The 21693-nt window shown below is 49.1% G+C and overlaps 1 protein-coding gene across 3 annotated transcripts in view; it reads left to right on the top strand.

Annotated features, from left to right (window-relative positions):
• The window catches only part of LOC142885210 (zinc finger protein 521-like), a 97278-nt gene extending 76341 nt beyond the window's left edge, over positions 1-20937 (top strand). For all 3 annotated transcript variants that reach the window (XM_076021453.1, XM_076021455.1, XM_076021454.1), the window contains 2 exons: positions 7161-7276; positions 19378-20937. In XM_076021453.1, the coding sequence (XP_075877568.1) occupies positions 7161-7276; positions 19378-19407 (146 nt within the window). In that variant the 3' untranslated portion in view covers positions 19408-20937. The remainder of the gene's footprint in view (positions 1-7160; positions 7277-19377) is intronic.
• The last annotated feature ends 756 nt before the right edge of the window (positions 20938-21693 follow it).

The raw sequence follows: 21693 nt of genomic DNA, 5'->3' as shown, positions 1-21693 counted from the left end.
CTTTTTTTTATTTAGTCAAATTGGCTCGGAATCAAGGCCAAAGGAGTGTGGTGAAATGAAGGGGAGGGGGGTGGGGTGGGTGGCGACAGTGTGAGCGGCGGGGAGGAGGGGGGGTGGGGGTTGGAGGCGTCGGGGCGGAGGGGGGAGAAAAGGGAGACGTGCTAATTGTGGATGGCAGTGGTGCTGATAGCTGTAATGATCTCATCTGTCTCTGTGCGTGGAGGTGGAAGGACCGGACTCCTCCTGAGAGGATAGCGCCCTCCTTCAGTGTCAACAGGGTTAACTATCTCTATAATGAAATCTGCAAAGTCGTTAACTTCCGCTCTTCGCTCTTTCTTCCTTCTCAGCTCTTTACTCCTCTTCGCACTTTTTCAGGTCCGCAGCTCATTTCCCCTATTTTTTTTGCACTTCCTGAGCGAAGCCCCCCCCACCCAACACCAACCCCCTTTTATCCAACTGTCACAATCGGGGTGTGCGGAGGGGAGGGGTGGGGAAGGGGAGGTGTCTCCTGTAGTTATTACATTAATTAACGTCATTAACTCAGAGATCGCTCTCCTCCACCTCGCGCTTCTCCTCTTTATTCGCTTCTCCGCTCTTCCCCCCTTCCCTCCGCTCTGCTCCTCGTCTATCCTTGCTGTTTTTTTTTTGTTTTTTTTTTTCCTTATCTCTCTTTTAGCAGAGGCCTATTGATATATCCCCAGCCCGAGTCGCCCCCTCCCGCCCCTCACTGGGGTCTGGCCATTTAATATACAGAGCATGCCTCCTTCATCTGAGCCTTCATTTTCCTCCGCCGGCTTTGACAGACAGGTCCCCCCTCTCCCACCGCGTCCATATCGATCACGGCGCATGAGAGAGAAGGATGCTGGGAGGGAGGGAGGGAGGGATGGAGGGAGAGAAGGGAGGTGCAGAGCACACCCTGAGGACAGTGTGCGCAGAGCAGACAGACAGATGGGTGAAGGACTGCGGTGGTGGTGGTGGGGGGGCGGGGGGGCACGGGCTGGCTGCGGGGAGCGCGGCCCGACTGAAAGGCCTCCCTCTGTTGGGGACGGAGGGGACAGGCAGGCTGTGGCCGCCGTCCTCGGAGGGAAGGGAGGGACTGGGAGACGCAGCGCTGACAGCTGTCCTTGAATACATTTCCCCAAGTTGAGCTCAGGACAGAGTGGGGAAGGAGACGCGGTACATCAGCCAGCCGCTAATGCACAGTGCCAGATTAATGTGTTTTTGCAAAAGATTTTTGCATGACCTCAAAGAGGGGGCAGGGGGTGGGGGGGGGGGTATTGCGACATTTACCTTGCAGTGGTTTTCACGCTACAGCATGTCAACAGTAAGTCTGGTCAGTGAATACCTAAGGCGTGAGGAGTCCGTCCTTTACTTTACTTTCCTTTGCTCGCACCCCTTTTCTGAAAGTATTTTCGGAAACACAGAGGTCCTGAAATCCACCCTTTGTGATGTCATAAGGGGGAGATGACTACACCGCCCTACCAAGTGTTGTTCCCCCACTCTGAGAACAGGCACCTTTCCCACTTTCAGTCAGAGACATACGACGGACCATCAGTTTTAGCAGGAAGATAAAATCAAGTGTTTTTGCAGGAGGGCTATATGTGCAGTTTCTTAAAGACCGACAGGGAGTTTTAAATGGCATGCAGGATAAAACTGTGGATGAAACTGAATAGAAAATACATAAACATATAATGTTGGCAAAGTTGTCTGAGATTAGCACGCTGACCTCGTTCCATATTGCATCATACTGTGGTTCATTGCTTTTAATGATATACAAGGAGTTTTGTGCTTCTTTTTTTTGTTGCAAAAAATGCAATTGATAATCCTGACACAATCATGTTTATACAGTCAGTTGTCCTAATGTAACAGGGCCTCATCCTAGATGCATGTAGGAGAGATGCAGAAGTTTCTTTTATGACTTCTGCTAAAACTCTGTTGCTGCCTCAAAGTTTTGTAATATGAAATTAAATAGAAACAGCTTTTGTATGGTTACACGCCTAAGGTTTGAGGGAAATGGTCGTTAATAATGAAATTGAAAATGCCAAAGAGAATTGCATGATGTGACTTAATGTCATGGTGCAACATCTCTGTCAAGAATCACTATTGAAAAAATAGCTAATTCAGACAGGTATTGTAATCAGGTACAAGTACAAGATATTTAGGGCATTGGTGGTTCCCAAACACTTGGACTTTTCCAAAGCCAGCGTTGTTTTTTGCGAGTATCTAATCATTATGAGTGACTTCATATCTCACGGCCAGCACTATTCCAAATACTTAATTTCCAGGTTAAAAGGATTGCCTTCACAGACATAGTGAGTGTGAACATTAAAGCTAAAGTTTGATCAAACTAGGTGGCCACAGTCACCAGGTCACCGAGTGCCCTCCATTATCAAGGTTGCTCTTTGTTAAAATAATGACTGGATGTTTGGCTTTGATCCGTCCCGCGCGACCTGAAACTCGGTGTGGCTTGTCATTCTTTGACGTGCGTGATTATCCTCAATCCACAACGTAGGCAGCGCAGAGCGCAGCACAGAGCGCAGCACAGAGCGCAGCGCAAAACAGGCCGGGGGAAATGTTTGTTTTTTTGTTTGCTTGTTTTGTTTTTTTGTTTGTTTGGGGGTTCTTTTTGGGGAGGGGTGAGTCGCAGACGGCGGCTGTGGGGAGACAAAATACACGAGAAAAGGAGACAAAACTTGGAGGAAGCCGAGGAGGTTGCGACTGGCAAGTTTGGATGTGAGATGAAAGTGGAGAAGAGGAGGAGGAAAGGGAGAAGTGTGCTGGGAAGGGGAGGGTAAATGGAGAGAGGTCCGTAAGCCCCTGGATGATGAGAGGGAGGCTGACTCTCCCAGGACAGATTTGACAGGTTTCAGAAGTGGGGGAGCCTGCAGCTAGAAGTGTCTGCCTGCACCCTTAGGAGCTGTAGTGAGGGCTGGTGTGGAAATTGTGATTGGGAATATGTGCTTAAGACAAACAAAACAGAAGAAAGTGCGCCTGATGGAAGTTGTGCCGCGCGCATGTGTTTGTGCGTGTGTGCGTGCGTGCGTGCGTGCGTGCATGTGTTTTCCTTTCACTTATGTCACAGCGTGAAGTACAAACCCCCCTGCCCCCCCCCCCCAAAAAAAAAAATAAAACTCCGGGATGCTCTCAACAGTCATGCAAATACAGTTTAATTGGCTTTTTGTTTACATGCTACACTCTGCTGCTCATGGTAGAAGTTTGACTTCCTCGTCAAAAAAAATTGGCTCGCTGTGGTTTCAGCTTAAAGGTTCCATATTCCACCCATTTTCTTTTCACTTTTGCTTTTCATCCTGCACTCCAGCAGTGCAGGCCTGTCACCCAATTTGCCGCAGATTGCCAGCAAACTGTGTTTTTAGCCCTCTGTTGAAAAAGAAACAGACAGTTTTGCACCAAATCCAGCGCGGCGGTCCGACTGCGACGGTTGTCGACACGTCGGTCGGCGTCACTCTGCGGCTGCCAAGCGTGTGTGGGGGAAATCTGACTCGACAACACACAGTGGGTCCGAGACCCTGCTGCTGCACAGTGGTCGCACGACCCTTCTGGTTGCTGGATCAACTCAGCTTTAAAGAACTTTACTAAACTCTTTTTGGAACTGCTACTTTTTCTATCACCCTCATGGCCAGATGTTCATCTTTCAGACACTAGTGGGGAAGCTTTTTGTACTATTAGTTGTCCCCCCCCAAAAAACCCCTCTGTAGATCTCCTGAAAACTACAGTCTGCCCTTCGTTCGCAGCCTACACACAAAAACATTCCTCGTCAGCTTCCTGCTCAAAGTGGGAGGAGGAGGGAGGAATGCTGGGCCTAACTGTGAGACGCAAACGTGCCCTTTGTGACATCACAAAAGGCTGATTTCAAGAACTGTGCGCTTTAACACACATACACATACACACTTTGTAACAGTGTCGCTAGGCTAAAGAAATAATGACTGCAGTTGTCTCCATTGTGCAGAGTTCACCCACTGGAGGGAGTCACACAACACTGTTCCAAAACATTCGTAAGGTGAATTTTGCATAATGCCGCATAAAACCTCACTGTGTCCTGAACCCATTGGCCGCGCCGACACAGGTCAGGCCTCTGTGTGGTGATCGCTCGGATTAAGCCGAAACCCGACACATGTAGGGCTGCGGTGGAATAAATGAAAAGCAGAAAGGAGGGGGGAAGGGGGGATAAACTTTTTTTTTCTCTCTCTCTCTCTGTCTCTGCACAAACAGCTTAGTATTGGTGCAGTGCAGCCTGCAGAGAGCACCACCCTGCCAAAATAAAGATGAGCTGAGGCCCGTAGTAAAGGAGACGTCTGCCATGGGCGGCCCCTGAGATCTAATCAGAGGGCTTAATATCCCCCACAGCGAGGAGACCTTGGCCCCCACAGCCCCCTCAGCCCTGACACCCCTGACGCCCGAGCACAGAGCTCAGCGCTCCGCTCGCCGCTCCTCGCGCTCGCCAGCCAACAAACTCCGCAAAGTTCTTCCTGCCCCTCCTTCCCCTTCCCCTCTGCCGCGCCAGCCCTCCACCTCCGCCCCCTCCACCCTTTTTTCTCCCTCCGTCTCAGCAGGGAGGGACACAATGGCCAGCCACTGATCCTGTTTGGATGTGGTTTTGGATTATTTCTTAGCCGGCTTCTCTGTGTCCTCATTCTAACCCTCCCGGAGCCGCCGTCCCTCCGCTAAACGGACATTGCACCCGCGCGCACTATAAATGGCTCGTCCCGGCAAATATCAAGCTAGCGTCCTCCAGCATCCTCCGGCACATGTTGCCCGCTTCATATAGAAGAAGCGGCTAAAAAATCAGATTTAGAATCCTGACATAAGCCGGCACTGAATCATCCGCAGCCCTCATAAATATCACCCCGTCCCTTTAAAATGTCCAAGTAGATGAATTAGCTAAAAGGTTCCTGAGCTTCTATTCAAATGACTTAAATGTTCATCCATTATTTATCGTCCTTATAAGAGACCTGCAGGTGCCATTAGTGCATTTTAGGCCTTGGCACTTTAAATCACCACTCACTTGCATATCAATGAATATCAGGGCCAGTAAACTGATAAATGCGTCTCTTATTAAAGGTGCGCGTGCTTCCCGCCGGAGCGGCAGATAACACGTGTAAACAGAGAGAAACGGTCAACCTGACATCCCATTTGTGTTTGGCCCTACTGTACATTATTCCACGGCCCCCCCAAGTCTCAAATCCATTTTTATTTTTGCTGTATTGACTTTTTCCTCCTCGAGCAAAAGACATAATGACTGGCTTCCCGCGGCTGCAGTGACCTGCTTCCGTACAGCGCGTGCAGACACAACAGCCCGCGAGGATCGGAGCCATTGTTGATGAGCTCCCCCCTCCTTTATTTCTCCCAAAGAAAATTGTCGTCCCTTTTTTCCGGAGCGTAACGGAGGGCGCTAATGCGCATGATCGCCGGGGCCTTAACCTTCAGGCTAAATGTGTCGTAACGGAGCGTAATGCCGAGCCATCTATCTGAAATTATGTTTGTCCTCGCCTCGTTGTGGTCATTAGTTTCAGAAATGGACCATGGAGTTGTTGTTTGTTCATTAGAGGAGGTTTGTTCATCTCTAGTTAACATGCTGCCGTGCTTCCGGAGACAGCTGTCACCCTCCACCACCACCACCCCGCCGCCTGCCCCCACCTCCCGACATTAGCAGGGCAGGCGCGTTGCCGCCGCCGCCGCCGCCGCCGCCGCTGCACTTCTGCTTTGAATCTAAACTTTCATTTCCCAGGTCAGGAGTGTGACATTCAATGCAGCAGGCATTGTCTCCAGCGTACGCGGCTCAATAATTAATAACGGCTCTCCCAGGTGAGCTCAAATTGGGACGCGCTAATGCAGCAGAGTCTCCGTCACGGGGGCTTTCGCCGGCCCCGCCCACCCCCACACCCCTCACCCCCTCCACCCCTTAGCCAAAACCGTCGCAGACAGACAACCTCACCTTTTGTGGCTGCGCTCTCCCCCTCCTCTCCCTCTCCCCTTTCCTCCCTCCACCCCTCCCCCCCGCCTCCCTTCTCGCCTCGTGGCCCGGCGGTGCGCGAATTAGAAGAAAAGTTATTTTGAGTTGTAAGAAATTCAAATGAAGGCCTCACACACTAACTTTTTTTTTTTTTTTATTCCGAAGCATCCAGACCTTTGAGATTAGGCAGCCATCCTTAAAGCACAAGGGTCTGGGATAACAAACGGCACGTTTGAAGTGCTCCTTGGAGAATGCCCACACACACACACACACACACTGGTGCGCACACGCTCGCCGACACCAACCCGAGGTGCACACACAATTGCCTTCCCCCTTAGCTTTTCCAGCGTGGACTATGGCTTAATTAAAGCACAAACGTAGGGTATATGTTTTAAGTGCCAGCAACTTGTGTGTTTATTATATGACGGCGAATGTGATGCGCCTGCATGAATAACTAGCGCAACCCCATGAATATTTATTTTGTCAATATAATTAGCTATGTAGACTAATGGAGGCCATGTTTTGCACTTGAAGCCATGCCAAATTTTTTTTAGTGTGTGGTTGTTTATTTCCTGGCTGGTTGTCCCCACGGTGGCGCTAAATAAGGAGCATCATTATTCCCAAAACATTATGTATTTGCTCACTCCCGTGCCACGGATGTGACCACTCTACTTTCCCGGTTAACGTCTAAATTGCCTTGTTGTTGTTGTTGTTGTTGTTGTTGTTGTTGTTGTCTTGTTTTGTTTTTCCTTTTCTCAATTATATTTCTCATAACAATATCTTTGATTTGAAGGTGTTTTCATTTGTTTGTAATTAAGTCATTTTACTTGCCATTTGACTTGCTCCATCTTTAATTTTCATTCAGGCAGGCAAACGCAATTACTCTCCTGCTTTTTGTTCCCTTAATGAAAAACAAAAAAAGGCCAGTCCCCAATCCCCCACCCCCTCCACTTCCTCCCCCATCTACCCACCCACTCCTCATTTAGTCCGGTCAGCGATGAAAAGAAATTGACACAAGCATTATTTTCTCCTCTCTCTCTCTCTCACTCTCTCTCACTCTCTCTCTCTCTCTCTCTCTCTCTCTCTCTCTCTCTCTCTCTCTCTCTCTCTCTTCATACTGAACTTCTGAAAGTCTTTTGGACTGACGTCTTCCCTCGCTTCTCTCCTTGTCCCCTCTCTGTGCGAGCAGTGTTTGTCCAAGCCAATAAGCTCCAGCAGCACATCTTCTCTGCCCACGGCCAGGAGGATAAGATCTACGACTGCTCGCAGTGCCCACAGAAGTTTTTCTTCCAGACGGAGCTACAGGTGAGCCTCGGGCAGGGAGGGGAGGGCAGGGGAGGGGAGGGCGGAGGAAGGGAGGGGTGAGGCCGCCAGCGGAAAGCGCAGCGGCTAATCACACATGACAGCTTAACAAACACTAAACAGCGCTCGGCTCACTCCGGCTCCGTCCCCTCCATCCCAGCTGGGATGAGAGACTCAGAAGGAATTATTTCAGTGCATTTTCCAAAGCTCATTTGTGATGTGCAGATATGATTTGATTTGCTTATTAGACCAGCCGAGCACTAAAATATCTGGAATTAGGGGATTAGTGGAATGTTCGTTTTTGAAGAGGTAATTACATGCAGTGCCGAGGCAAAAACACAGTTGAGTCAATATGCCTGCAACTTCCCTCCTAATCACAAAGGAGGCCTCATGGCTAAATATGAGCTCTGTCCTCTGGGATGCCGTATCTGCCCTTCAACAAAGTTAGTCGTTGGACTTATGAACTCGCAATGTTACAGAGATAATCCATTTTCTAGCAATCTCTCTCTCCGCTCCTTAGGGGGACCTAAAAAAAATGAAACCGACTGTATTATATTATTTTACCGCATGGTGTTTTCAAGCCGCTCCGCGTCTTTCTTTTTTGGGTTTTTTTTGGCGGTGGGGGGTCCACTGTGCACCTCTCATATCCAGATCTCCCTCTCTATTGCCTCCTGAAACTGAATAATACGTGCGGCTCGAGTAGTTCATAACCACAGCACACAATCCAATCACTCAAATTGTTTTTAATGCACCTTAAAGCAGCGAGAGCGACCGCCAGCTCCTGACCGCATCCTTCAGGTTGGAGGGGGCAACGCAGATTAGCTGCATTGCGTGCTAACGGGGAGCCAGTGGAAGCGTCCGGGGCTCGGCCGTGCCATTGATCAGCAACGATTTTCATATTGAGATTCAGGTTGTAAACACAGAGGCGTGTGCCTGCCAGGAGGAAGGTGAGCTGGATCATTATCTGCTGGTCATTTGAGCAGCGCAGCCATGAATAAAATAATCCATCAGGCCGTTGCTCCACCACAGAGAAGGTTATTTAGTAAGCCTCGCACTCCACCAAAGCCAACACGGGTCTTTTTATTCATGCCAAGGCCTCTGATTTATCATGTTTCTCCTGTCTCTGGTAGCGCTGCTTCTCCGCACAGTCCATGTTGTTGCAGGTTCCTGCAAACAATCTCAGATAACCTGAGGATGTTATCCTGCTTTTCTGTCCTATAACCCTTTTTTTGTGGTGGGGGAGGGATGTGATCCCTGCCTCCCGGGGGTATTATTTCATGCGTGATTATATTGTATTACACCATGTGTAAAGAGACAAGAGGAGAACATGAAAGACCTGTGTCACTTTCTTGTGAAAGTGGGTTTGTGGTAGGAGAACAGGAATGAGCTCAGGGGATAACGCGGTTATTATACTCAACCTGTGCCACTGCTGTAGAGGCGTGCTGGCTTGCACTGACTCAAAACACACATGTAGTTTGTATTGGGTGAAAAACACATCCCTGTAGTGTGTTAACACAGTAGCCAACTCAAACTTTCAACAAGTTTGAGTTGATTTTAGGAAGATGAGATCTTGACCTTGTCCAGGCCAGGCTGTTTTTTTTAATATTTTTTTTTACTTTTTGGAACAATGCAACAATGTTTCTGCTTGTTAATATTTGATTTTTCAGACATCTCCAGTAATTACCACAATCTCTGCCGCACTCGTACCGCTGCCAAACGTGGAAAACAGACACGACAGACACCAACAGACATTTGGATTCATGAAGTTAGAACAAACACACTTTCACTTCGAGATCATCAATAGTGTAGACGGCCGCGTGTGGCTGTGCTCGAGCTGTTAAATATTTTGCAGTGTTTTTATTTTGTTGACCCCCCCCCCCCCCACACACACACACACACACACACACACACACACACACACACACCTCTTCTGAACTCCAGCTTGTGACAAAGCACCATTAATTCCCCTTTTATACGAGTGAGTTTAGCTTCCTTGCATCAAACTCTTTGTGTTTTTTTTGTTTGTTTTTTACTAGTTGTTGTCTGTTTGCCATTTCCCATGCATCGCACTTCAAAATGTCTCCCTGACACGGGTCAGTCGTTTGTCAGTCTGTCTGAAGTGGAGCCGTCTTCCAGCGGCGAGGGGAGAACAGGCCCTCTCTCGGTCTCTGGCTGTCCAGTTTTGAGTTTGCCCCCTCCACCCCTCACCCCGCACCCCCCCCCACCACCACACACACACACACACGCCGCACCGTCCTCTCCCTGACGCTCCGGCCCACTCGCAGGCTGCCTGGGCTCCTCATCTCTCACAGTAGTCGGACGGGTCAAAGGGCCAGTGCAAGCTGGGAGAAGGTGCGGCGAGAGGGAGAGCTGCCGCGGCAGGCAAAGGGAAGCAGGAAGGATATTTTATTAATTTGCTGCTGAGACCCTGAAACAGACCAAAGGCTGTGACAGGTATCCAGCGCACCACTCGGCGTCCTCCCCCCGCCGGCTTCCCCCCGTGAACTCTACCCTGCGAGGGGCTAGCCAATTTTCGCCAGCCTGTCGAGATGGATGATGGGAGAGCATCCGTCTAATCAGCCCTCCCAGGACCCCCTGCCTGGGCCGCCCCCCTCAGACTGGCCAGATTGACTGACTCCTGGGCCTGTGTGCCCCAGAATCCAGATTCCAAAAGAAAATAATCTTTCTTGCTTTTCCCCCAACTCTTCGTCTCTCCTACTCCATTTCTTTCAGTGACACTGGGAAAAAAATAAATAGATAAATAAGTAAATAAGTAAATAAGTAAATAAGTAAATAAATAAATAAATAAATAGGTGCCGAGAAGAAGCCCGGACCACCATTCCCCCTCAAAAACTCTCCAGAGGACTTTGCATCCGCAATCACACGCAGCCTCCACCCTTCGCCTCTCCCTCACCCCATTAAAATATGGAACAAAGACTAGCTATTTCATGAGGTGTTGATGGGAAGGCCAGGCAGGCAGGCAGGCAGGCAGGCAGGCTGGCTGGCAGGCAGGCTGGCTGGCTGGCTGGCTGGCTGACTGACTGACTGACTGACTGACTGAACAGCATTTGCACTGACCCTCAACTTTTGCCCAGCCCTCCAGCAACAAGGAGACATGGATTTACATGATTCAGAGTCCTGTCATTTTTTCAAAAGGAGCTCTGCCCTCACGTGAAAACCAAAGAATTTCTCCAGGTTTGCAGCTGAAGGCCTCGCTGCAATGGAAAAAAAAAACTTCCTAATAAACTTTCATCCCCGGCTCCACATACAGTAGCTTGTGGAGGAGCTGAGCGGCGCGCGACACTGCCGGGCTGGATTAATTAGCCAGATTCATTAACTGATGGACGTGCAGTATTAGCCACAGCTTAAATCTGACATTTCTCTGAGTGCACTTCAACTGGGAAGAAACGCACAAGTTCAGCTCCTCCGGCGCAGCAGCGTTCTGCAATCAGAGGCTCCTCTCCCAGCGATTCCCGCCTCGTCCTCCCAAGACTAGACAATGAGATTGAAGTTAAACTACGGCAAAGATGACATTTTCCCATTCCAGATTCCCTCGCTGAGCTGTCGTGTTTCTTCTCCCTCTCTCTCTCTCTCTCTCTCTCTCTCTCTCTCTCTCTCTCCCTCTCTCACTCTCTCCCCTTTCAATCTTCCTGTTTCATTATCGCGCCTTGAAAGTGACACGGGATTGTAAGTCGTGTGTCGCTCCGGTTATGAGGAGCGCGAGATTTGTGGTACTGTACGACTCTGCGGCGGCGGCGGTGGCAGACGCCCGCAGGACACGTGCCTTAATTGGAGCGCCTTTTAAAAGGATTCCTTCAAAGACGGAGCCGGAGCTGGCTGGCCTTAATGAGTGCTGAAAGTGACAAGAGCACATCTGCATCTTGTTCTGCTTCCCCACACAAATGAGATTCTTCTCTCCCCGTGTGATGGCCATTATAGCCAAGCTGTGACCAATTCCAGTGTTTTAATTAAGCATATTTATTGGCTTCACGGTCAGCAGGTGTAAATAGCGCCGTGCGCCGTGCCGTCGGTCTCTGACAGGAAACGGGGAGGGCTGCGAGTGGACAGTCGGATGGAGGGAGGGAGGGGATGGAGGCTGAAATGGGTGAAACGCTTGCAAAAGTAATGCATATTAATGACGTCAACCCGTGCGTGAAAATCTGCAGATTTGATGCACAATTATTTCAGATGAAAATCCGTCTTTCCTTTTCGTGGAATCTTGCCGCTGTTCACTCTGCTGCAGCGGAGAGACCTGGTTCACTGCAAGTTCCTCTCCTGCGCCCCCCACCACAACCACCACCCCCACCTCCAACCCTTTCCCTCTTTTCTTTTCTTTTTTTCTTGTGAATTTTAAAACATGCCCCCAGAAACGCCCCAACTGCCCCGTGTCCCTAAAGTGTCGCACAAAAAGCGGTGCTTCATGTGCTCGTCCCCAGGGGGCCCTCATGTTCTCCGGATGTCTTGATCTGCCAAGTGTGACAGCTCCTCACGCTTTTGAAAGTTGTGTACGTATATTTTTTTGCCTTTCATATGACAACTTGTTTTCTTCTTCATCACCCCAGGTGCTGCGATTCTGTCACCGTCTCCAAAAGCCGCGCTACAAAATAAAAGAACAATGAATTAGGTGGAGAAAAAAAAGAAGGGAGGGGGGAGTGAAGCGCTTGTAAGGCGCCATCATTAATATTTAAGCTTATTTATAATTGCGTTCAACACTGTAAGTACACACTGTAAACGGGGACACAAACAGCTTCAGATGACTTGAGATGTATCGCGCTAGTGCTGTTCTAGTTTTTGTAGGTGGATCAGAATTAGACAGCATGACAGACCTAATGATCCTGGGAGGATAGTCTCTTTCTCACTGAGCACGAGTGTGTGTCTCCATACATCTGTGTGTGTGTGTGTGTGTGTGTGTGTGTGTGTGTGTGTGTGTGTGTGTTTGTGTGTGTGTTTGTGTGTGTGTGTGTGTGTGTGTGCGTGTACGCGCGCCCTATGTATTTGCTTTGTGTCTGCCTCTCCCAGGGTCTGATATGTGCATACAAACAGAGGGTCTGGAGGGAGACATGACAAAAACTCCCAGAAGCCTTTGAGCTGCTTTTTTTTTTGTCTTCTTCTTACTGTGTTGCGCCACCAGGGAAAGTTAAATCCAAACAAAGAGGAGATGCGTTGCGTATTGTTGCTCGAATCCGTCGGCGGATCTCTGCGCTCAAATATGTCTCCTTTACTTTCTCGCTGGTGACTTTTCCACAACTTTGATAAAATGCCATTTTAAGCGCTTCTCAGGATTTTTTTTCCCACTAGGAATTTAATTTACTGCGTGTGGTGAATATTTTTCTGAATATTTTTTCTCAGGTTCTCAGGTTTGTTTTGAATGCCAATTGACATAGTTAAATTGCAGGACCAGTGTGCTATTTCTTAAAGGGTCAGTATGAGATGTCTCTGCTTTCAGTTAGACAATAAAACAACTTCTTCTTTACTTTCCTTCTTCTTTTCTATGTTCTTCTCCATTTGACTCTCACACCAACTGACTTCCTGTCCTCTATGACTACATCCAGAAATCTCCTCTATGATCTTCCTTGAGCAATATATTCACTGCCCCTCCTCTGTACACATCCAACCCAACTCAGTCTGGCCTCTCTGGCTTTATCGCCAAAACATCGCACATGTTCTGTCCCTCAGATCTGCTCACTCCTGACCCTGGTTGTGTTTAAGATTCATTTTCATTCTTCATTTGTGAGTTTTTACAGCTAGATTAAGGATGGCAGATTGGGCCAGAGTGTATCTGAACTCCTTTGGGTTTAATGATTCTATCCATGACATCATAGCTGGTGCAAGAAAGATGTGCAATCAAGTGGGACATCGGAAAACATTGCAGTGTGATTTCTCACCTTGAAACGATGCTAAAGTTTTGACGGCAAGAGGAGGCTGGGGTGGGAGGAAAATTTAGTCTTCAAAAGACACAAACGCCGTGCAAGGTAGCAGATCTTACAGCGCTGTGGGGGTGGGGAGCGGGGGTGTAGGACCACTGTGCGGCGTCCCCAGTCAAAGTCTGTCCCCGACTGAAGTGGTTAAATGTGAGAGTAATTGTGTTTTGTTTCTGGGACTGACATGTGGAACCCCATGGACCCCATCTCCCTCCCAGTGACAGGCAGAGATCCTCCCCCCTCGCACTGTCTAATTAGAGGATGTAGCCCAGGGCTCATGTCCCAGGAAGACCCATCCCCCTCCCAAGATGGCTCCCCTAAGAAAGCCCTTAATTGGGTTCTTTAGTCATAGTCTTCATTTTGGCTGGAAAGGCGCGTGTGTGTTGCCATCGCCTCAGAATACAGTTTGTATCGCTCTCTTGTGCTGTTGTTGTTTTTTTTCTTCTCCTCCCTCCCCTCCTGCTCCCTCCCCGGCCCTCCCCCTCGCTGGCCCTCTCGCTATTGCCTTCCCACTCTGCCTCTCACCGTCTTCTGCTCTCTCCTCACTTAATGAGGCCCCATAATAACACAGCAGTTGTGCAGTTGTTTTGCTACCTCAGTCAAACAGCGGGATCGCTGCATAGTGTGTTTCGAGCACCATTCACTTGTCTACTTAGACAGGGTAATGAGTATCATTTGGAGCTACAAAGCACCAGCCCACAAAAAAGGGTGCTCCGACATCTCCGCTTACACCTCAGAAGAATACGCCAGGTTGAGGTAGTGAGACGTTTCATCAAAGCCTTTCACATTATGGATTTTTCTTTCATTTTTACACTGTGAAAATAAGCCAAACATAAAATAATGCGCTTGCAAGACAATATATGAGATCTGAGATTTGCTGTTGGTGTTGCTGCTGCTGTCGTCGTCGTCGTCAACTCTAGCGTAGCTTGGTGCCATCGCTCTATGACCGTGTGTCCCCCGGCACCTGGCTTCAAATAAGACGGTCTGTTACTAAGGAAACCGGGTGGCCAATTGTGGCAACAGCAGCGTTTTGGGGTCAAGCCTCCCCGTGGCCCCGTAAGTGATGACTGTGAAGAATGCCAAACGACCTGTTATTTATTTATTTATTTATTTATTCATTCTGATTGTGCTTCCTCGTCGGCTAAACTAGCCGGCGGTAAGCCTGGCCTGAGGTCAGAGCAAGAAAGAATTACCACCTCAGTGGACCAGTCCACAGTAGGAAATGCACTGGGGGGAAGCGAGTCAATACCAGACCAAGGCTCGACACACCAGCGAACATCAAGGCTCGCTGCAGCACTTTAGTCTTCCTCCGCGGCAGTTTGCTCTGAAAGGAAAACACATGGTGGCGAGTTCCAACAAAAGCCCATGTTGCACCGTGGCAACGCTATTGACTGTCGTCCAGCGTTCATCCGTTCTTACCCCGTCCGGAGGGGACGGGGGGAGGGACGGGGTAAAAATTATATTCCATTTCCATTTGGTTTTTTGGGCCGAGGAGAGAGGAGACAAAAACACGGCAGACTCTTTGTTTTGTGCGTTGTTTGATGGCATTCTGTGATGCGTTAATTAAATTCTTGAGTGATGAGCGCAGCTACGCATCAGGTCTCTGTGGTTTTTGCGCTCCAGATGCAGCCCCGCAGACTCAGCCGCGCACCTGGAGACAGAAACTGAACAAAGACAGATTATTCTCGCGTTCGGAGTTGAGAGGGATGTGTTGTGAGCATTCCTTTGGACGTTTTGATCATTGCTTTCATCAACTGCAGCAATAGGTTTAGAAATATCCACCTAACCAAACCCTTGAGCGCCTTGTCTCTGAAGCCAAAAAAAAGTTTCTCATTTGAGTAATCCATTACATTTTTTATGCGTAACGGATTAATTTCACTTTTGCCTCGCTACTGACTTGTGCTCATGATTATCATAAATATATGTAACCTCAACATCTTCCTGGTTTTGCCTAAAGCTGCAGCTAATCTTGCGCAGAGCTGAAAGGCAGAGTGCGCGCCGGTCCGCTCGCTGTTGCTCTCTGCTTTGTTTGTTTGAGGGGCCTTGAAAAGAGGCTTAAAAAGTCATTATTGCTCAATCAGCCCCGTAACCACTCAATAAAACCGGGGTTTTAATGTTACATGCGGGATAACCGCAGGTAAAAAGACGAGCGGACACCTTGGACTTAATATCTAACATGTGCTCGGCAGGTATTAACATTATGCTAATCAAGCGTTGTTAGCGTTGCGATTAGGCTCCGCGGCCGTTGCTCCGCCACGTCGGCAAATGCGCCGAGATCGCCTTTTTAATGCGGCGGGATCAGATGAAAGGCGGGAGACGTGTCTGCCGGTCCGTCGGCCTTTCTTTGGTGGGGCTGACGCAAGAGATGCACCTCCGTTGCTTCACCGGAGGCTGGGTGCTTATCGATGGAGACTGGAGCGACGGCGAACGGCCGCAAAGAATGATTAGTTAATAAATCAACTCCCTGGCCGCCGCGCAGCTCCCCTCGTCTCTGCTGCCGCCACATTTCACTCCCTATTTCTCCCTCCTGCACCCTCCACCTCTCCGCTGCAGCGCTCCCTTCCCGAGACGTGTTGCACCTGTTTGCATGGGTACACAAGAACCCCTGCCGGATGGCTCCCCGCCCCCTCCGCCCCTCTCCCGCTACCCCTCAGGGCGTTGCAGTGGGGTGATGTAATCAGATGAAAGCGGCGGTTTAACAGTGGCGCGGAGCCAGTCGGAGAACAGCAGCCGGGGGAAGAAGGCTCGCTCCGAGCCGGTGCAGCACGTCTTCATAAAGGAGAAGTGGGTGCGCATTATTGATCAGGGCGAAATTGAATTTAGTGAAGAATTGACTGCTACGGTTTACCTGCTAGCTGCTGGGGCCCTGCAACAGGCCAGTGCGGCCAGCAGGGGGTCGAAGGGACAGGCGGGGGAATTAAGGGTCGGAGAGAAGAGAAGGAAATGGAAGGCGGGATGAGAGCTGAGCGGACGGGCACCTGATCCTAAATGGAAGTGATTGCGGAGTGACACCATAGTCAGCGTCGTGCTCGCCGGACCGCCGGCTACTCCGGCCGCTTCCTTGTCGACGAGCCGCTTTGTGCGTTTCTCGACTAATACGACGTTTGCTGTTGGTGAGCTGCAGGTATTTAACTTTCAGCACCGCTGCAGAAGCTACTTCGGGGGGAGAAAAAAAAAATCCTTGACAAGGATGAAGATTGGAAAGTGAATTTCAGCCCCACCACCACCACCACCCTCCCTTCCCACCCTGCGCACTCGCACACAGAACAGTTTATAGCTACTCTGCTGAGTTCAATATCCACAGAGATAAAGGTATCAGTTTCATTTTCTTCTGACACACCACCCCCACCTGCCCACCTCCCCCACCCTCCCTCCATCCCTCTTACCCCCCCTGCCTCTCCCTCTATTTTCCTTTAGTCTGCATGGCTGCCACAGCCGCCGAAGTCGTTTAACACCGTCCTTGAGAAAAGCCCTCGGTGAGAAAACTCCTGGCATGTTTAAGGAAGAAAGGTAGAATGCAGTGTGTGTGTGTGTGTGTATGTATGTGTGTGTGTGTGTGTGTGTGTGTGTGTGTGTGTGTGTGTGTGTGTGTGTGTCAGACAGAGCTGGGACATGCGGTGGGGGGGAGCTGTTCCCCAGAGGGGTTATTTTCCCCTCTAATAGCTGTTACGAGCCCTACATTATATCCAAAGAGCTACATTCCTTTGGGGTCTGCAGTCACACACACACACGTGCGCAGACACACACACACACACATTCTCTCACACTCACCTTAACGTTGCTGGTGCACTCACACAAAGGCGTGCACACACAGTTGAGCACAAATTTTTCCTCTGTGTTTCTCTCTTCCACACACACACACACACACACACACACACACACACACACACACACACACACATGCTCACACAGTCCTAGGTGCTTTGCTCTCCTCGTGTCAATATCCTGCCATTTGAAGTCACGTACTGCAGGGGCTTCTGGGAGTCGCCGAGGAGCCAGGCTGACGGGTAATGGGCCGCATTCATTAATAAGGTTGCCGCGCTCCTGTCCCTCCGCAGCAACGCCAAGGATGTCTTCACCGGGGGGGTAGTAGGAGGGACTGGCGGGGTGGGGAGAGGTGAGGCGGGGTAAGGGAGAGGGAGAGCGGCAGGAGGGGGAGGGAGGGAGGGAGCGTCCCGTGGGGAGTCTCCTCCCAGACTCACTTAAAGGGGCTTTATTTCAGCAGGAGAGGAGCGAGGCGATGCAGTGGAGCTGTCCAGGGCCGCCTCTTTAAAAAAAAAAGAAAAAAAAAAGAATGGAAAGCGAAGGGGGAGCGGGGCCCGCGCTAACCCTTCCAGGGGTCACACTCCTGCTCCCCGTCAAACAGCTTATTACCCCACCTGTCGGAAAGTAATCGTCCTAGCCGAAAGGAAAGCTGTCGAGGTGTTTAAACGCTTTATGTGGAGGCAGCTGAAAAAGGGGTGAAGAGGGAGGGAATAAACGCCGGGTTGGGGGAGTAACGCCGGCCTTTTTAGCTCCCGCTCGGCCGGCCCCAGGGAGCGGCAGCACTCAAGGTGACTGCTTTGGTAAACCTTCTCGCTCAGGTTGCAGTAATCATTCCAGATCACCCGAGGTCTCGTTTCATTTGTCAAACGTCAAAAGTCAAAGGGGACAGTTGCCCCGGAATTGAAAAAAAAGAAAGCCAAACTAAATTGCTGCGCAGCACATTTCCCATTCAGGCTGTGACGAGGCTGAACGGAGAGAAAGCAGGAAGAAATTCAAGCATATTTTGGCCTCATGCTCAAAGAACAGAAGAGAACATATCTGACATCAGGCTGCATGTGTGCTGCCATCCAAGTGTCTGGAAGCCTCCGCCAGGGTGCCTTCCAGTCACAACTGCACATTACAGGAAGTTCTGGTACATTGTAAACTTGTCAAACATGCCAGTGGTCACATGATCACATGCTCACAACTCTGTGACGAGGAATATTCACTGGATGTTTGGCTAAAAACTTGTCGTTGAGTGCAGAGACTTGGATGTAACCGCACACGTGGTTGGCAGATATCTGGTGTCACCAGTAGGTGTCCATTGGGTCAGAGCAGTTGCCTCCAGAACCATCACATGGATTGGAAAATGCCACCAGTCTCTGTCTGCAAAGTGGTGAAATAAATCCATTCTGAGTGAACCCTCTCATTTAGCTGCAAAGAAGACAAGAAACAAAAGGGTCAGGTCGGGTAAAACAATATTTCAGTTTGTGCTTCGACCACCACCAAATGTGCGCATGTGTGTTTGTGCACTCTGCTTGTGTTTATGCGTGCATGCAAAGCAAAGCGAGGCGCCTGTGACAGGTGTGTCTAGTCCATGCCAGTTTGCAGAGTCCAAGGCCGCGTTTTAAACAGAGCGCAGCAAGTGGGGCATGTAGTTTGCATTAAAGGGATTAGCAGTCACTTCAAAAGATGACCTGGATTCAGCCCACCAGGGACACCAGTTACACACCCCCTGGTCCACACTCCCTTTAAAGAACCTGGCACAGCTGCCCCACTACAACCACTCTCTGCGTCCTGCGTGTGTGTGTGTGTGTGTGTGTGTGTGTGTGTGTGCGCGCGCGCGCGCATGCTTAAATTGTGGGAGATGCGGCCAGAACGCAGCGATGTTGTCAGCTTGTTATCCTGTCACGGCAAATTAGACTCTGATGCACGCTCGCAACGGCGACACATAATCAAAGGAATTCAGCACACACCGAGGGTGCGTTAGCCGGACCTTCAATGAATGCAGGTAGCTAATCGGCAAGGGGGGAAAAATGTTTTCTTTTGTTTCTTGAGGCTGTCAGCGGCCCAGTTGTGTCATTGATTTGTCTCGACCGGGCCGCTCGAGCTGCCGGGTTTCCCAGGGACTGGACGCTATCAGCTTGCGGTCTTTTGCCTTTGTGTTACATTCAGGCTCAGTTGACTGGATGTGGATAATGACATCCGACCATAAATAATGTTCAAATGCCAGGATAATCAAAAGGCCACACGTGAATCAGACCTTTCCGTCCTGTGGGTACATTCCAAGGTGTAGCTCATTTATTTTTATTTTTTTTATCCATGGTATGAAACTTCCTTTTTAGTCAACAACAAAGACACATAAAAGATGCATTTGTTGTACGCTCGCCTAATGTTTCCCCTCCTGTTTTTTTTTTTTTTTTTTTTGTGTCCCTCCAGAACCACACGTTGACTCAGCACAGCAGCTAACGTGGGCAAGATCAGCGCCTGCGGCCGAGAACAAGGATCCCATGATGCAGAGAATAATATCTGGCCACCAATTACCGTCGGTGGAGCTCGCCACTGACCGTCTTGCACTGAACTTTTGATTCAGTCACGCCACAAGGAACCCCACCAACGGCAAGAAAAAAGAGAAGCAAAGCAAAAGGGGGGAAAAAAATCAAAGAAACGGGGGGAAAAGAACATTAAAGGACCCTCTCCCTCCGTTCTTTACAGACCATTATTTCAAAAGTATACGAAAAGCCAACTTGTTTGTACATAGAATTCTTTACGTGTTTGCTTAACCACAGCTATATTGCAATCTTATACAGTATTTGCCAATGTACAGCTCCAGAAATCTCTGTCCCAAAAGGAGGAAGACGGGGGGAAAAAAACAAACAAAAAGAAAAAAGATCAATGACTGTCAGTCAGAGCAGATGGGAATCAAAGGGGGGAAAGGAGAAACAGGGTGCCTCTGAGAGTGCAGAGAGCCGCAGGAACCTGAGCGTATTGTCAGGAGGACTCTTTTCATCAGCGTCACTCCCACGGCGCCGCGCGTCAGTCTGTAGCCTGACACGGTCAATCATGATTGTACGGAGAGCTTGATTCACCAGCAGCGGCTGAGCTCCTGTCCGCGTGTCCGTCCATCCGTCCGTCGGTCCGTTGGAGGACCAGCTGACAACGGCAGTTGCGACTAATCTGCACAGCCCGAGTTCAGGAGAGGGAGGGAGGTGGGGGGATGAAAGAGGCCCGGGGGTGGGGAGGGTTGATATAGGAAACAGGAAAACAGGACAGGATGCTGATATATGCAAACGCAGTGACACAGATTTGGAAAAGGCTAGTTCCTCTGGTTGGCTCGTGAACAGAAGCGTGAAGCTCCCGCGTGGCTCCGAGAGCATTAGGGAAATCTCCAGCCCACTGACTCAACTTGTACATTTCTGTTGTTAATGTTTACTGCTCGTTGAAGCCTGGAGATGACTGGAAAAAAAAGAAAAAGAAAAAATAATTCTCTATGTTTTGTTATCTCTGCATATTTTGTTTTTGTTTTTACTTTTTTTTGCGGTGAGAGTCGGTGCCATTAGGACTGAACACAATTTTGGGGTCAGTCTCGGGGACAGTAGTGACTAAAGTCGGTCCCCGGCCCTCCTGGCGAGTGCCCACAGTACTCCTCTTGTTGCTTCGCAGTGTCCCATTGCTTTTTGCTCAAGCTGGAAGCCGTTGTGGCGGCGTCATTGGAAAAAAAAAAATCCTGAAAACAGTTCTGTCATGTAAATGTTTTGCATTCATTGACCCTGAGATGCACTTTTGTATAAATCTTTAATGTTTTGACCTTTTGATTGAGAATTGTTCGTACACAGTTTACAGGAAAGCACCATCTCCTGCAGCAAAAGGGACGGTAATCGCTGATGTTATTAAAAAAAAAAAATGTATTGTACAAATATGGAGTTCTGTATTTGGCAGACCTCGTCTTTTTTGTGTTGCACATGTGATGGAAATATTAAAAACTGTATGAGGAAATTGCTTCATTGTCCCATCATTATGTCTGCATTTTAAAAAAACAGAAAAACCTGCATTACATTCTGCATTTTCATATCATTGCAAGAAATTAATGGATTCCACAAAAGGGAGAAAAAAAACCCTCTGGCATTTGTATTTCCTCTCTCTTCTGAGCCACTGGACCTCTTCAGTGTGCTTTGAATTCAACAGCTGTGTTGGACATTGACCTCTGCCTTTTAAACACACAGCTATTGATGTCGTCATTTTTATAGTGCCGTCCTTCCTCAAGATTTGACTTTTATTTTTTCTAGAGTACCGCCTCCGACATGTGATCTCGGCTGAGGGCTGTGGTGTGAGCCGCTGGACGCCTTTACAATTGCGTGTGTGTGTGTGTGTGTGTGTGTTCATAAATGTCTCTCAATTGACATTTGATGAGAAAGTTGGGAAAAGTGAATTAGTGTAGAAATTGAAGTAAGTGCATTTGCTAGAGGCACCAGCTTACTGGCCTAGAAAAGCCTGTACAAAGCCTGTAAAAAAGTTTGTCCATCAAGTTCCTCAAGTGAAAAAGTTTTGTCTGATTAAGTAATCTCAGCGTATCGCTCACCGCTTGTGTGTGTGTTAAGTGTAACTATCTGCTGATGGAAACGCACTTGAACAGCACTCCAGCATTTGCTTTAAACTCGCTTTCAAAGCAGTGAAAATCACTCTCTTGGTCTCTACGTTCAGGTGCAGAAACCCCCTGAAAGACCTTTAAACTTGAACCATCTCACAGGCACACAA

Source organism: Nelusetta ayraudi, unplaced genomic scaffold (assembly GCF_046127955.1).
Source record: "Nelusetta ayraudi isolate G7.1 ecotype Tasmania unplaced genomic scaffold, CSIRO-AGI_Nayr_v1 ptg000011l, whole genome shotgun sequence".
Lineage (NCBI taxonomy): Eukaryota > Metazoa > Chordata > Actinopteri > Tetraodontiformes > Monacanthidae > Nelusetta > Nelusetta ayraudi.
This window is presented reverse-complemented; position numbering and strand designations above follow the sequence as displayed.